At 63.6% G+C, this 16645-nt stretch overlaps 1 protein-coding gene across 7 annotated transcripts in view; it reads left to right on the top strand.

Annotated features, from left to right (window-relative positions):
- The window catches only part of CFAP46 (cilia and flagella associated protein 46), a 90721-nt gene extending 86411 nt beyond the window's left edge, over positions 1-4310 (top strand). For all 7 annotated transcript variants that reach the window (XM_032313250.1, XM_032313248.1, XM_032313249.1 and 4 more), the window contains 5 exons: positions 657-769; positions 1925-2006; positions 2577-2713; positions 2816-2896; positions 3751-4310. In XM_032313250.1, the coding sequence (XP_032169141.1) occupies positions 657-769; positions 1925-2006; positions 2577-2713; positions 2816-2896; positions 3751-3875 (538 nt within the window). In that variant the 3' untranslated portion in view covers positions 3876-4310. The remainder of the gene's footprint in view (positions 1-656; positions 770-1924; positions 2007-2576; positions 2714-2815; positions 2897-3750) is intronic.
- The last annotated feature ends 12335 nt before the right edge of the window (positions 4311-16645 follow it).

Here is a 16645-nt window from a genome sequence, read left to right as displayed (position 1 = left end):
GTGGACTGCGAGAGAGAGAAGGTGGGGCCCTCATGGGGCGGGGCTGTGGGAGGGAAGGGCGGGGCCCATGGGGGCGGGGCTGCGGGAGAAGAGGCGGGACCACGGGCGGGGCCTGAGTGGGCGGGGCCTGTGAGTGGAGAAGGGGCAGCATTGCAGAGGGGCCTGCTGGAGAAGGGCAGGGTGGCGCGGGGGCGGGGCCTGCGGGAGGGGCGGGGCCTGCTGGGGCGGGGCCTGCTGGGGGCGGGGACGCTCCCCCGCCCCCCCCCCCCCGCGCTTTCTCAGAAACCTGGGGGTGGTTGGCCATCAGGGAAGAGTCCTTCCAGCCCTTTCCAGAGCCACTGCTCAGCGAGAGGAGAGAGCGTTGCGGGTACCCGAGGTCCGTTCTCGGGAGAACCGGGGCTAGAACCCGAGACGGAGGTGGACGCTGCTCCAGGACGGTGGACGTTAGCCTTGTCCTGGCAGGGGTGGGGCGGGGAGTGAGGAGCGCAGGGCAGGCTGTGCTTTCAGAGCACGTCCTGACGTCTGTCGGGCCTGCTGCCCTGCGCCAGATGTGGTCCGGGCCCCCCCCACCCCCCCCCCCCCCCCCCCCCCGGGCACCCTGACTCCCGCTGCCTGCCTCCGGCCCCACCCGCCGGGCACCCTGCTTCCCTCCGCAGCCAGGCCGAGTGGGAGCAGCTCCTGGGCAGCTGCAGCGGCTTCTTCTTCTACGGGATGGAGAGCTTTCTGTCCCACGTCCTGGTGGAGCGCTTGGCTGCCATGAACCTACGAGGTGAGACGGTCCCTCGGGGCCCCCAGCAGCCCCCCAAGTGCGTGAGATGCGTCCACTCAGGGACAGAGCAAGGCTCCTGTGTCCCCATCGGTCATTGTCTAAAGCAGGGTTCAGGGGGCCTGCGCAAGCACAGCACGGCTCTGGGGGACGTGCCCTCCTGCTGGCGTCCCGCCTCTGCTTCTCAGAGACCCAGTTCAGAATTCCAGACCCGGCCGGTGCAGCCAGAGGCAGGGACTGGGAGGGTCACCCGCAGAGCCGGGCCTGCAGAGACCAGGAGGGCTACGGTGGGCATTTCCAGAACACACTGACCAGAGCCCCACCCCCGTAAACATGGGCACTGTAGGCCTTGCGGTCCCTCTGGCTGCCCCCTGAGGACTTCGAGTGGGCGGTCTGGCTCGCTCTTGAGTGACCTTGTCCCGAGGCAGGGGCAGACCGGCCGCACCACACTGTCACTAGGAGAGCATTTTCAGAGACCCTCAAGAGGCACGTAGCCCAGTGACGACAGCATAACAAGCACGTGGACATGTGTCCCATGGTCAGGGCACCTCACATCATTATCTGCTGTCTGGCTCCCTCCCAGCCCCCTGGAGAAGGGCCATGCAACAGCCCGCCTAGCCCCGGAAGCCTGCCCGTGGCGCGTTCCTTGCCCCAAGTGGAGGTAGAAACAAGGCTCAGATGTGTGAGGTCGCAGGAATTCTTAGGCCCAGCAGGCTCGTGCGGGAGCAGCAGCGCTCCTGGAGCCCCTGTTCCCGACCGAGGCTGGTCCTGGTGCCCGCCCTCAGCCAGGCCACTGCAGGAAGCGGGCAGCCGACTCTGTGCACGTGGGGCTGCCAGCATGCCCACGGCCGAGTGTTGCTGTGTCATTGGGCACACAGGGCCGTGAGCCTGAGACCGTCCCCGGCAGGCTGGGGAGCCAGAGCTGAGCCGGTTGCGCAAGATGACTGAAAGGGTGTGGGGCTCCCGAGGCAGATAACGTCCCCGTGGGCTGGTGCGGCCCGTGGGTCTTGGGAAAGGGTATATGGACGTCTGGTCTGAGCCTCGGGCATGTTGGGCTGCATTGCCTGAGGCTCCCACACCCTGTGCAACACCCCGGGCTGCACCGGCCTCCTGCTCCTGGGCGTGCGACTGCAGGACTGTCCCTCCTGTGCCCCGCAGAGTGCCAGATGATGGTCCTGCTGGACCTGACGCGGTCCTACGAGAGCATGCAGCGGCATGTGGAGAACTCCGAGAAGAAGAGGTGCCTGCCGTCCCCCACACCAGCTTGAGCCAGCAGCCTGGCCTCCACACACTCAATGGGGGTGTCCAGGGCCTGCGACTGATGGGTGTGCTTCCCAGGGAGGAGGGGGACAGAGTGTCCCTGTGTCCCTGGGCGGAGCCATTTGCCCCCAGTGTCTTTCCTGGAAGAGTCTTGTTGGGGGGGGTGTGCAGTGGAGGAGGGAGCAGCGGCCAGCTAAGGCCTGTGGGGCCTGGGCCAGGGGGCGGAGGGCTGGCGGCTGGAGGGCGCCCTGGCTTCCAAGCTCCCCACATCCCACGCACCCCAGGGCCTATGTGGGCTGCCAAGGTGGCTGAGCCGCGGCCCGTCTCACTGTGATGCTTTGTCTTCTGATTCCACCGCAAGGCTGGGAGTGGTCCCGAACCTCCGGAAGCCTTGTTTTGTTAAATGGCATTTCAGGCGGGCAGGGGGTTGGGGGAGGTGGATCCTGAGTCTTTTAAGAACCTGAAGAGTTGTCAGTCCGATACTTGGTGCCTGTTGGGCTGTGGCCTGGGGTTGGCTCAGGCCGTCCCACGGGACCTCGATCCCCCGCAGTGTGCCCCAGCTGTCCTTGGAGGACCCCATCAAGACCGCCGTCCTTCTGAGTCTGGTAGGCGTCAGGAGCATCCTGGCAAACCAGTGGCCGACATTCCTGCAGGACAACGCGCTGCGGGCCAGCATCCTGTGGGAAAGTGAGTGGGCGCGGGTGTCCCAGGTCCGTCCCCAGCCCTGTGGGCCTCTCTCGAAGCCCGCCAGCAGCGCCCCGGCCAGTCTGAGGGATGTTTCCTTCCTAGGCATGTTGACTGTTGGCCGGCCGATCGGGAGAGCCGTCCGTCTCCTTCAGAGAATGGGAGCTGGTGACCCGGGGAGCCACGGTAACAGATGTTGTCCCCCATCTCCCGTCCCCGCTGCTGCGCCGGCTGTGCCAGGCCACCGCCCAGCCAGCGTCCCTGCGGCGCTGCAGGGCTGGGGTGCCCGCCGTTTCCAGGCCACTTCTGGGGCTCAGCACGTGCTGCCCGAGAGCACAGCCTCCCCAGTGAGCGCTGGCAGCACAGGTCCTCAGGGCCAAACACACCGGGCGTTGGAAAGGCTCCAAGTGCCCACGTTCTGGAAGGCCAGGCGTGCTCACTGGGGCGGGAGCATGAAACCTTCAAAACGCACGGTGCAAAAGGAGCTGAAAACTTAGAAGTGACGTAGTCCACAGTGCCCGGAGCGCGGCCCCCAAACAGTAGAGGCTGTTGGACGCGTGTGGGAGGAAGGGAGGAGAGCCTGGCGCCGGCCGGCCTGAAGAGGGGGCGCGGCTAGAGGAGTCCGTGGGGTGAGCAGCGGCTGGGGAGTCGCTTCGGGGACAGAAGAAGGGGAAGCCACGGCGCCGCGTGGCCTGTCGTCCCCCGTGGATGTGCGCTGGAAGGAAGGGACGAAACCGTGACTGTCACACAGGCCCCCCCAACAGTCAGGGTGGCCGTCAGCTGGGGGCCAGAGAGGCCCAGAGCGGGTGGGATCTTCCGGCCCCTGGCCCGCAGGGCTGGGACTGGTGTGGGAGGGGCAGGCGGGCCCAGGCCTGGCGAGGTCCCTCCCTGGCTGGGTGCCACCGCCTGTGGGCCTCCGTGTCCGCGGATGTGGACGCGTGGTAGGTCCAGGTGAGGCTGCGTCTGGAGGCAGGGGCAGGAGCACCCTTGTCCACGGCGAGCCCCACCCCAGTGAGCCGTGCTGCCCCACTCTCCCTCAGGCGAGCCTCCGTGGGCCTCCAGGGACAAGCAGCTGTCCCCCCCGCCACAGCTCAGTGACTCTGAGCGGCTGCCCGTCGCCCTCAACTTGGTCCTGTACGGGCTGCCGCACCTGGCCATCGGGTGACTCCCCCAGAGAAGGACGTGGACTGCCCCTCCCAGGACCCACCACCAGCCCTGCCCACCTAGGGTGCCCCTCCTGCGGTGACCCTGCCCCTGGACTCCAGTTCTGTTCAGTCACGCCAGGGCCCTCCTGAGTCTGATCTGCTCTGGCGCCGCCTCCTCAGCTTCCTCCTGCCCGGCCCGCACGGGGCCCCTTGCGGGATGAGGAGCTTCTCTGTGGGGCTCTGCATGGGGGCTGACCACACAGCAGCCAGGACCCCCAGAACCCTCCCCTGCCCTGTGCGTTCCCTCGGGTCCCAGTGGTGGGGGAGCCGCCTGTATTTGGGGGAGGGGCTGGCCCTGGGGCTTAGGCTTTCGGTCCCTCGAGGCCCACGGTGGTCCCCGGACAAGGAAAGCCATCGTGTTTGGTGTAGGCGCTTTAGTAAATGATGTTGAGAGTCTGCATCACGTGTCTGTGCTGTGGTCTGTGACCCTGGGTGCGCGGCAAGGCCTGAGTCTCCGGAAGGGGATGCTCTCTGTCCAGCGCTGTGCCAGGTGGCGCTCAGCCAGTGTTTGCCGAATGAGTGAATGCGTGAAATCCAGCCCCAGGGCCCGTGGATGCCCCTCAGGAGAGGACCAGAAGCTCCATGGAGAGCCACAGTGTGTCTGGAAGTGGCCGGAAGTGGGTCTCAGAGGCCCCAGGGCAGAGCGTGCTGCAGCCGTCTGTGGGCTCCGCAGCAGACCGGGGGAGCCTGGGGAGAAGCCGCTGTCCGCAGAGCTGGACGCTCGGCCAGACTCGAGGGTGGCCGTAGGAGGACACGCCCTGGTCCCCAGGAGGCATTCCCCCACCGGGCCCCAAGCCTTCCTGGCCCACATGGAGACCAGGGCGAGGTGCTAGGAGGTACTAGGAGCCGGTGTCCCAAGAGTCTCGCGGGCTGGGGACAGGGACAGGGAGAGCCAGCTCGAGGTCTCTCTCCGGTGGAGCCGGTGCCGTTAGAGAGCCCATGGTCTGGGGCAAGCGGGTCGAAGTGTCTTCGGGCACTGGGTCCTGGCAAGCAGCCCCTCAGACATCGGCCAGGGCCAGGCCACAGAACGCCCTGGGCCCCAGGAAGCCTGTGGCAAGGCCTGGGGACACTGGCCCTGGGGGCTGCTAGGACAGCTCTTCCCAGGCCTCCGACACGGCGAGGTGTCCGCCCAGAGGTCATGTCTTCTGCCTGCCTCACCTGGAGACTTCTGGCCTCTAAGCACCACCTCTGGGGTCCCTGGGGAGCCAGAGACAATGACCCACAGGCCAGAGGGTGTCAGGCCTCAGGCCAGGTGCCCACTGGTCCCCTCTGGGCTGTGAGAACCAGGAGCTAAGTGGACGGGAGACAGCACACGTCCGTGAGGCACATGTGAGGGGGTGTGGATGGTGGGGTTTCATCCTGATGTGTCCTGGACTTGGGGGAGGGAGGAAAGCCCACACTGCAGCCTCCCTGCCCTGAGTCAGACGGACCCGCCCTGGGCCATCCTGGGTCGGAGCGCAGGCCAGGCCACACGGTGAGAAATCGGACTGCAGCGAGGTATCCCAGCGCAACCCTAAAGCCGCTGAAGTAGACACCAGCACCTACACGGTGTGCTGGGGAGGGTGGGGGGCACCCGGGCCCGCATCCGTCCATGCTGGGGCTGTGAAAGGACCCGGCCACAGGAGGACCGTCGGATGGGTTCTCAGGAACTCTGCCCGTGACCAGCCTGTGGGCCGGCCCTGCGCTCCCGGGCACGCGTCCCAGAGAAGCACGTATGGGCGCGTCCACAGCGGCCTTACTCCCCCAGAGCAAGCCCTAGGGTCCAGAGGGTCCTTCGCCGGGGACGGCTGAGCAAGCTCCGGTCCATGAGCCAACGGGACTCCACGAGGAGAAGCCGTGGACGATGGCCCCCAGATGGCTCCAGGGGCACAAGGCCGAGAGCAAGGGCCACGACGGCAAGGTCACAGCCGGACGAAGTCATCGTCTTCTCTGCCGGTGCCGCAGACGGGGAGAGCAGGCCGGCGTCGCGGGCACAGCATGGGGGGGGCAGGAGGGAGCCCCCACAGCCACAGGCCAGAGATCCGCCTGTGGGAAACCCTTGCACGTGGCCTGTGAACGTGGCGGACGGAGCATGGTCCGCGGTCTGTGCGTGGCACTGTGCCGGGGGTTCCCACGCTGCCCCAGGGCGGCCGGGGAAGGGCGCGTCCACAGCGCTGTTTCTGCAACTGCTCAGACGTCCGTAAGCAGCTCCACGGGAGCTTAAAAGCAGCTCATCACTGACAACGTCTAAGCATGGTGACTCCCTCCTTGGTTAATTCTTTCCCTTTTGTCAAACATGCACACATACTTCTTCCAGTTTAAAAAAAAAGAGCTAACTAACGATCAGGAAATAAATTCAAGTCCGAGCCGCCGTGGACAGATGAGGCCCCTCTAGAGCGGCGCTGGCTCCCACCCAGACCGTGAGAATAAAAGCCTCTGGGGATATTTCATCTGCACAACCCACATTTTTTACCTCGCACCGTGTCTGCTCCTGTGAGAAATATGAAACGCGAGTGCTGGTCCGCGTATGGGAGGCTTTGAAATAACTTTCTGAATTATGCCCCAGCCACATGACGAATCACATTATCAATTAGCTTCTGTAACAGACGTGGCATTCCGTAATATATTCAAGCACGGAAAATTGCATAGGGGGGATTTATGGAACCCTAAAAATTATAAGGAGGAAAAAGATCGCTCGGAATTTATTGGTAATAATAGACAGTATGTAATTAGAACGGGGGCAGCCCTCAGAGGAAGGGTGGTCAGATCGGCAACGTCGCGAGTGCCGGGGGGCTCCGGGAGACGGCCCTCCCTGCACCGGTGACCCGCGTGTGTGCGGTGGTCGCGGGGGCCCTTGGCTGGAGCCAGGCTTCCCGACCTGAGCCCCTCGCTCGTGAGCCCCGGCCTCAGCTGCCCAGGGCTGGGGCCTGCGGGGGACCGGAGGGGCCCGACTGCCAGTGCAGGCCCGGCCCAGCGTGGCGGGGCCCCTCGCTCGCAACCCCGGGTGTTCTCTGCGTGTGTGTCACCACCTTTGTAAAAGTGGCATCCACTTTTCTAATTTAAGTCTTGGAAATAGTGATTTCTGGGGCGCCTGGGGGGCTCAGGGGGTTAAGCCACTGCCTTCGGCTCAGGTCATGATCTCAGGGTCCTGGGATCAAGCCCCGCATCGGGCTCTCTGCTCAGCGGGGAGCCTGCTTCCCTCTCTCTCTGCCTGCCTCTCTGCCTGCTTGTGATCTGTCAAATAAAATCTTAAAAAAAGAAGAAAATAGTGATTTCCGTATTTTTTTAAGAGTCGCATAGCGTAGAGAGGGGGAGGGCAGAGGGCGTGAGAACCCCCAGCAGACTTGCCGCTGAGCACAGAGGTGGGGCTGGATCTCAGTCCCTGAGACCACGACCTCAGCTGAATTCGAGTCCCACCCTCAACCCGCTGAGTCGCCCAGGCGCCCTGTGATTTCCATATTTTTTAAAAAAGGACTTTTTTAAAAACTATTTTCTTGTAGGAAATTTGGAGAATAAAAACAAAGGGGAAAATGTACTCCCAGCCCACACCTGGGGTCGGTGTTTGGATGGATTTCTGGATTTCTCTGCCCGCGTTCCTATGCTCAGCCGCCTCCCGGGCGGCCACTCAGCAGGCGTTCCCATTTCCAGATGTTTGAGTCAGAAGTCTTGAAAGCACCCTGGCCTCCAGGGGACACTTGCCCACGTGGGAGCCCAGTGCGCCAGCACCGAGGGTCCTCTGGGCCTGGAGGGCGGGCCCCTGCAGATGGGGCGGGCAGTATGGGGGTGTCCCCCTCCGCCCTGGGGAGGTGAGCCTGAGGATGAGTGGGCTGGGGGCTCGGGTCACATGGGCTCTGAGCCCGGCCAGCAGGGTCAGTGCCTGTGGCCGGGGTCACAGTCACGTGGCCCGTAAGGTGGGTTGCCCCAGCTTAACCCTTCACATCCGTGCCTCAGTCCCCGTGGAGCAGCATCACCCGGCCACACCCGAGGTCCCCCCTCTGTGACGCGGCCCTCACACGCCCCACTGCCTCTGCGGAGCGGGAGACCCTGGCCGCGGCCCGTCCTGGCCGGCGTATGCGCCTCCTGGCGCTGGTGCTCTGGGCTCCTGGGTACCCCCCTCCCGGCCCCAGCGGCTCTCAGCAGGTGCTCCTGGGACAGCGAGTGTGGGGTCCGCAGGCGCCTGTGCGCCAGGCCCTCTGCAAGCAGTAAGTCCAGCCACGGCTGAAGCAGGCTCCCTGCTGGACCCAGGTTAAGAAATTAGGCGGGTTAATAAAGCTAAAACGCTCACAGATGCTTGTGTGTAAATTTCTATTAAGTTCCGTCGTCCAGCACCAGTCTCCAATAGTTTAATTTCTATATTAAATAATTAAAACTCTATTTTCAATTGCTGTGAACAATTGTTTTCCTTAATGATCTTCCCAGAGGAGCCAGTAATTTTCTATCTTGTAAAAATGATTAACTGGCGTCATTATCCCGTTTCTCTGAAATATAACCGAGCCGCTCCAGGAAGGCCATCTGTATTCAATTAATGCTCCCTGGCATTAAGACGGACAATATTACTTCATGCCATGCACAACCCGGCTGTCCCTCGTTTTATTATGACGATGATGGAGATAGAAACAACCAGTTTAATTATCCCATTTCCAGCAGAAATCAATTTTCAACACGTCTTCACCCTTAAACAGAGGAAGAAGCCGGCAGTGCCGCTCTAGGGCAGGGCTGGCCGCCCGGGCGCTCAACGGGGCCGCCGCAGACCGTCTCGGCTCGCAGCCCACGGTGGGGTGCTCGGGGCCCGGACCCCGCACGCGGGGGACGCCCCTCAGGGAGAAGTGGCCCGTGAGGGTCTGCACACCGGGTGGACGTGCTGCCCCTCCCTCGGGGTCAGCTCCCAGGGGTTGCCCGCTCCCATCTCCCTCAGCATCGACCCCCCACCCCACCAGCCGTCCCCCAGGCCCCAGTCTGGGGCTGCTGAGACCTGTGCCCGCTGCAGACTAGGGGGGCCTGGGGGGATGTGTCGCCCTGTGCCGTGGCTGCCTTTGTCCGGGTGATTCTGGGGACGCACCCTGCCCCGCCGCTCAGTCATGCCGCGCCGTGGGCCAGCGTAATCAAGTTGTCTGACATTTTTATCACCATTCGTTGAGGCCGGAGGAAGAGGACCAGATGGACGCCCCCTCGCTTGGCTAAGGGCCGGGACGAAGCTGATGGGCCAAATGACGTGGAGCTCTGAGCTCTTCTTGTTACAGATTTTAATTCTTGGTGACAGACGGCAGGAGGTGGCGTTGGCGGCGGCTGCCCCTTTCCCCCCCGTCCGTTACTGCCCCCAAACGGCCCCTGGGGCTGTCCCAGGAGCCCTCGCTGAAACCCTTGTCTCTGAAATGAGCCCTCGAACAAGGACCCACGAGATGTGGGCCTCTCAGGCCCAGACATGGGGTTCAGCTCTGTCCAGGCGAGGGGACCACCGTGTCTGGGCACAGGGGAGGCGTCCTGCCCTCGGGCCCAGGGCGCGGGTCACCCTGTAATGCTGCTCAGAACCGCCCACCTCTCCCCTGCATGCACCGCACGGCCCTCGGCCCTGGGGTGGGGGGGGTCCCGCAGCCCTCAGCACCGCAGTCTGTCTGTGCCGTGGGACAGAGGATCAAGGTGACTGGGACCCTGAGGGACTCAGTGAGAAGCTCTGGAACCACGTTTCTCCCGTAGCCGAAGCCCACATCTCCCAACAGCCTCTCTGGCCGGCCCTTCTCTTGGCTCCTGGCTCCTGGCTCGGCTGCGGTGATACCTGCCCTTGGGGACACCCTGACAAGAAGTGTCTGTCCAGCTGGCTAGAGCTCACTGCACCGTAGCAGGAGCTGGATGCTGACCAGCTGACCTGGAGTGGAGGATGGGTCCCCCTCCTGCCCGCCTTCTCACAGAGCCACGTTTCAGGGCTCACTCCTGGCCGGCCCTTTCCAGATGCTTCTCACGGACTGATGAGGGCTGAGCACCAAAGAACCTTCCATGGCCGGGCCCGACGGTCGAGACCAACCCCACGGTGACCCTCGCCACCCATTCCTGTACTGCTTGCGGGCCACTGGGGCCCCAGGCCTCATCTTCCTAGGTGCGTCCAGCCTGGAGTCCCAGGAACAGCGGCAGTGCTTGCTGAGGCCAGGCTGCCCAGCCCCGGAGTCCCTGGGAATGTCGTGCCTCGCTGGGTGTAGGACTGGCCAGGTCAGACTCCTTCATGGAGGACGTTCAGAAAGTCATGTAATTAAGCTGTTAAAGAAAAAGTGACCCTAGAGACACCTAAACCAGGATGCAGTGGTCCTGCCATCTGCCTCATGCCGGACTCGGGTTCTCAACCAAAACCTGCTCGGGCTGTATTCCGTCTCGGCAGTCAGCCTGCTCAAGATGCCATGAGGGCTTCGGTGGGACAGTCCGGCTCACCTCCTTCCTTGTGACCTGGCTCTCGCGGCCGCTAGCCCGAATCACAGGGACACCGTTTTCTGAGATGCAGATTCCGCAGGAAAGCAAATCCACAGAGCCGCCACATTCACAGCGCGAGGAAGACCAGATTGGGTTTGTATTTTCTTTTTTACTTCTCCAAATTTTTCTTACTTCTACAGGTGTATGAGCGGTTAATAGATTAACACTGTTTCTGCAAGCCAGCTGGAAAGAGATCTCAGACTAATCAAATTTTAATAGACCTTATAATCAGCTGAATTTCCCCCAGAGGCAGACAAGTTCTGTCAGTTCGTTTGGTCTGGAATGCATTTATGCAACGGAGCCCGCCGTCGGTTCCTGCAGAAGCCGGAGGACAAGACAAGCAGCGGTGAAGGTCTCATCGGGACGGGGGTCTCCGGGAAAGCCCTGAGCGGGACCCCGAGTGCCCCGCATTCCCAGGACGCTCTTTGAGCGCCACTCTCACAGCCAGGCTGGAAACCCTGTCTTCATTCTCCTTTTAAAATCCCTAAGGGGCATAACGTGGAGTAATTTCATCATCCGGAGCCCTGAACATGACCACTGCTCGCTGGGGATTTGACTGCTTTGTGTCCTGGCACTTCCCCTGGGAAGAGTTAGCCAGACCAGAAAAGGCCCAGCTGCCCCCATCAGCTGCTCCCTGCCACCTGCCACCGGCAGCGGTCATGAGGGGTCAGGCCGCACGGCTCCACCCCAGGGCCCTGTGCCCCAGCCCCAGCGTGGATACGGGCTGCGTGGTCAGAACCACAACTGGAACTTGCTGGCCAAGAGGTGTGGGGCCTGGGCTGGGGCATTCCCTGAGAGATCCCAAGTAGAGACGCGGGAGCCCCCGATGACCTGTGTGGCCGCACGCAGACGCACACGTGGACGAGCAGGGGCTGCTTGGGCGGGATGGTCATCATCTGCGGTCACCGGCCCTCAGAGCAGCGCTCAGCAGTGAGGCCCCAGCTCTGCTCTGTGGGGTTGTCATCTATCAGGGTGACACCTGCTGCTGGCTGAGCTCGGGTACGTGGAGCCTTCTCGGTCATTTTGTTTCGTTTCTGGAGCTGTGGGTTAAGGGCTGTCGTTCCGGAAGCAGAACCCAGTCGGTCTGTCTCCCAGTGGACGCTGCCCACGCAGGCAACACCTTTGGTTGGTGGTTCCTGCCACACCTGGTCCCAGACTCTGGACCCCTCGAACAGGTGGAACATGACAGGTGTGGGGACAAGTGCAGACAGAGGACCAGGTGCGTGCCGAGGCTGTCCAGCCACACAGTGGGAGGAACGCATCAGGGTCCTGCAAAGTGCTGGGGCCCGGAGCCCCCCAGCCTACCCCTTCCGCGAGATCTCCACTCACAATGGCATGGTCCACGTTTCTCGGAGAGCTGAGCACCGGCACCGTCCTCAGAGCCCAAACCCCGGCGTCTAGTGAGAAGCAGAGACTTGCTGACACCCGGAACGGCCGTCGGACCAGTGACCACAAAGCCTTGGGGCTCTCCAGGGGCAGAGACTGTCTTTCCAAACACCCCGATTGGGCAGTGCCGGAGCCCACTCGCCTGCATGTGCTCATTCCTGGGGAGCCACGGACGCACACATGACCTGCTGGCTCTGGACCCAGCTCTGGTCTGCACGCGCCGGGTCAGCGGGAAACCAGGTGACGCGAGGAGCCGAGGGCCGTTCAGGAGGAGTCCTCTGCCCACTTCTGGTCCGGGACTTCCTGACGGCTACTCAGGGAGGGGCCTGGTCCTGCAGGGCTGCTCCCGCTCTGGTGTGGCCCCCGACTGACCCCCGTGTCCCTGTGCTCTCCGCTGGCTGTGCTGGTCCTGCCGTAGCTCCGGGAGCAGCTCATTTCCATACGCTGCCACCTTCACGGTGACCAGGAACTGGGCGGGGGGGCATTGGCCAGCCAGTGTGCTATGCCAGAGCCTCTACCAGCCCAGCCACCAGGTTCTCAGGAGATGCCCCCAGGAGCAACGGTCCCCAGCAGGCCAGGCCCGATGGCCGAGCACACGCTGCCTCTGCCGGGTCATACGTGACCGGAGCTGGTGAGGGTGGACATGAATCCCATCCGCGAGGCTGCTCCACGGGCCCACCCCTGTGACATCAACAGTTAGGGCCCAGGCACATGGGGCCTGAGTGGGGCTGGCCCCAAGTCGGGCAGGTGCCAGATTCTGTTGCTGCCTCTCAGCCCCTAACGGTTTACAACCAGACACCCTGTTCGCCCAGAAGCCCCCCGGCACCGACTGCCAAAGTTTGCACGTCCCCCAGCTTTCAGTTCAACCCAATTCAACACAGCTTAGCCACTGAGGCTCAGCCGGAGTCCCCCCCAACACCCCACAGAAGCGGCCCGACGTCTACCCGTGGACAGAGCCCGGGCCGCCTTCCGCCGTCTCCTGCCCTTCTCCCCTCCGGGTGGCTGTCACGCGGCACCTCCCCCAGCCCCCCAGGTCAGCCCGGAAATCCCGGCCAGCCCTTGAGGCTCTCACCGGGGCGGGGGGTGGCCCGAGAGGGCCTGCAGCCCCCCGACTCCACGGACACAGAAATGGATGAAAACTGCAGCGGGAGGCGGAAGGTTGGGCGGCAGAGACGCGCGGCCGTGGGGCCCAGTGGGTTTCTCGGTGCCGCGGTAGGAACTCAGACACAGAGGACAGGTCGATCGATAACCTACTTAGAGGACCGGGGTGGGAGGGCGGAGGTGTGTCCTGGGTGCCCAGTTCGGGTCAGAACCACCTGGGTGATGTCTCCCCACCGCCCTCTCCCAGGGGAAGGCCTGATCTGCTACGGCTGCCAGGGCTGACCCGCTAACACGGTCCCCTCCTGCCATGCCGCGGACTTCGGGACAGACCCAGAGTCGTCTCTGGGATTCTATCACGTTTGTGCCCGGCCCCACTCTGCCGTGGCCGCGCGGGACCGGCAGGGACAGCAGTGGCGGGCGTGCCGAACTTGCCTCACGGCCGAGACGCTGGGCTCCGAGCGCCAGCGGCCGCCAGCCTGGCCGGTCCTGGGCACTCGCCTGAACATGGCCCAGGCGCATGGGCGTTGGTGGTGTTTTTATAACCGTAATGAAAGGAAAGCGCGCTCGTAGGAAAACAAGCCAAAACTCAGCAGAGAACACAACAGACACTGTGGGACGTGACCTCGCCACCGTCCCTCTCCAGAGCGTCCGGCACCCGAGGGTCCGGCCAGGCTCCTTCTCTGGTAACGGTTCACAGATTTAACGATGAGGCGACCTCCGTGTGTTTTAAGAAGCAAAGTGCGCAGGACGCCAGGACGCTAGAGACACCCTCAGGGCGGGGAGTCCCCACACACACCTCCGTGGACCCTCGCGTTTCGGACGATGCCCCACAGCATTGCGTCGGTGAACCCCCAGTGCTCCCCTCCCGTGACCACTGCAGGGCCCTGTTTTCAGGACGGAGAACCCCGCATGTTTACCAGGTCACATGTTCCTCCCTCCCTGCCCGCATGCGGAGCGTGACCGGAAGTGTGTGGCCACACGTGGTTTCCTTCCGTGCCCTCATGCGTCTCTGTCATTTCTAGCTCCAAGGGTTTTGGCACCAGGTGCGTCTCTAAGCCACGGGCGGTGCCCGCCACTGGGAACCGCGACTTCGACTTGGGTCAAAGCTACAGATCTGGGTCACTTTTCCAACTCAGGGGTCTGTGTGTCATGCGTGAATCGTGTTCGTCAGGGACACGCACGGCCCCTTCTCCCGCTCGTGCCGGGAGTTTCTGGGGAGATGGCTCCGGCCCCGCCCTCGGCGCGCCCAGGGAAGGGTGAAGAGCGGACGCGCCGACCAACGGTAAGGGCCGCGGACCCGGAGCAGAGAAAGGAAGCAAAACACCAAGGAGGGGGTGGCGGGTCCCGGATGCCGGCTGTGGCCGCCGCGCCCGCAGGGTGACGCAGTCAGGAAGGCCCCTCGTGCGGGGCCGTCGGAACTTGCTTCAGGTCCTCAGGGCTTCGAGGAGGAGCAGGGCCGACCTTCTGGGAACAGCCACCACCTCACCGAAGACAGCCACAATGTTGTGTGACGCAGGGCCGGCGAGGGCACCCCTGATGCGCAGGGTCCTCACCCGGTCACTGCGGTCAGCCAGCCTCGGCCACCGCTGGAGCCGTGAGCCCCTGCCTGCGCCCCTGCACGCCCAGCCCCAGGCCGGCCGTGGGCTGCCTCTGGCCGGGGGAGGGGCAGGCTGCAGAGGGGAATCCCAGAGGCCCCCCCCCCCCCCGCCGCACAGCATCTAGGAACGGGGGCCATTGTGAGCACCCCGCGCCTCTTCCCCATGTGCCCTACTCACATGGACACCCCCAGGCCACCCGTGTCCTCCGGATGCTGCTGTCCGCAGGCCCCCCTGCAGGCTAGGATCTGGCCACCCTGCCCTGCCCCCACCACACCTGCCCAAGGCAGAAGCCCCAGTCCCACACGGCGCGGCCTTTCCGTCGGGGTCCTGCTCGTCCCACGTGGGGCCTTGGGCGTTCTCCAGGACCGTCCTGGTTCTGCTCCTGGGCGTGCCAGGCCCGGCGGTCATGGGCAGCCTCGGTGTGCCACACACTGAGTGAGTCGGGGACCTGCTTTTGGGCAACACAGACGCAGTCGGCCTCCGAGGTGGGTCTGAACTTCCTCTGGTGAGGACTTCCAAGACATGCCCCCGCCCTGGCCTCTGATCCCTGGGCAGCTGGCGATGTTTCTAGACCCGTACCCACTGCTCTGTCCGGGAGGTCCTGGAGTCCTCTGCAGGAATGGATACACCAGGGTACCAGGTGCTGGCTGTGGGGGGGGGGGGCTCCCAGAGACCCCAGAGGCCTGGGTCGGGGGTGCCTGCCCTTGGAATCCCTGGTTTTGCGAAGTCTTTGCTTGGGAGCAGGAAAGACCTCCCAGAACCCCAACCTTCCTGTAGGCTCAGCTCTAGGTCACCTCCTCACAGAGCCTCCAGGATGCCCTGGCCCTACCTGTCCACGGCTCCTCAGTCAGCGGCCCACGTGTCCCCTCCCCTTGCACTGGGCAGCGGGGGGCAGGGCCTGCCATCAGATGTCTCCAGTGTCCAGGGGGAGCAACAGGGAAGGAGCCTGTCAAGGTTACCCAAATGTCGGTCACAACCAGAGACTTCAAAACAGACCATCCTGTTCCTTTGGGCTCTGGGACGCTCTAGTCACGCATCAGTCAGCCCCTGCTCAGTGACACACTGCGTAAGAAACATCCCCAATGCCAAAGCCCCGTGGCTGGTTTCCCAGGGTCGCCTGCCCTGCTCCTTGGGTCTTCTGGCCCTGGGCTGGGTCTGAGATGTGCCCTTTTCCTCCAGAGGGAAAGAGCCCGAAAACTGGTGGACACACAGGGTGTCTGAAATATTCTGCTTGGGTCAACAATCATCCCTTCTGCTCACCTTTGCTTGGCCACAGCAACCCCATGGCGGCATCATCAGGAAGACAAGTGCAGTCCTCCCAGGAGAAGCAAAGCAAGTCACCCGGCTCGGCAGCAGAACTCTGGCTGGTGTGGTGGGTCAAGTTCCCTCGAAAAATTTCACCAGATACGACCGTTCCTGGGCCCTTTGTCATCAAGTGGGGAAAGCTCACTGGGCCTCTGTAGACCAAGCCACGTACTGATGCCGCAGGCCACCAGCACCCGGGGGAGTGCCCGCACCCCTGACCCCATGGCAGGGAGGGGCTGGTGGGCCGGGGCACTGCACACGGCCTCGAGCCCCTGGGCCTCCCGTGGCCAAACCAGAGCACTGGGCCTAGCTCACTCCCCTCCCCAGCCATGCCGAGCCCATTGCCCAGGCAGGTGGACGGCCAGGCAGCTCGCAGCACTGGCCAGGGGTCCAAAGACCCCCACACATTACAAGGAGCCTGGGGGAGGGGGTGCATAGAGCCTCACATGGCAGGTGCGTCCCCCGGAGTCAGAGGAGCTGTTCTCTGCAGCCTGGATGTTCCCCACTTATTGGATCTTATGGGACAGTACACCCACCAGGCTAGGGCAAACACTAGGGTCTCCTAGACCAAGGCCCCTGCATGCCCCATCACTGGGAGAATGGGACAGGCCCCAGCGCTCTTGCCTGAGACCCTCTCCTGGCTGGGGTCCAGCCCTCCCCACCCTCGGTGCTCAGTAACCCCTAGAAAGCAAACTGGCTCTCATCAGAGGCATTCCTTCGCTGGAGGCAGAACGCTGACATCCTCCTCCGGAACTCGGGGGGCCCCCAGCTTCCTCCAAACTGTCCTGTCTCCTGGAAAGCAGGCCCCGCCCCTAACCGACTGCCTCAGTCACTCTGTGACCCACTAGGGGCCTTGGGACCTCCTGTTACAGGCAACCCGTGGCTGTATCCACTCAAGTGACAGG

Source organism: Mustela erminea, chromosome 14 (assembly GCF_009829155.1).
Source record: "Mustela erminea isolate mMusErm1 chromosome 14, mMusErm1.Pri, whole genome shotgun sequence".
Lineage (NCBI taxonomy): Eukaryota > Metazoa > Chordata > Mammalia > Carnivora > Mustelidae > Mustela > Mustela erminea.
The sequence above is the reverse complement of the archived record's forward strand: the minus strand, read 5'-3'. Positions and strand labels throughout refer to the sequence as shown.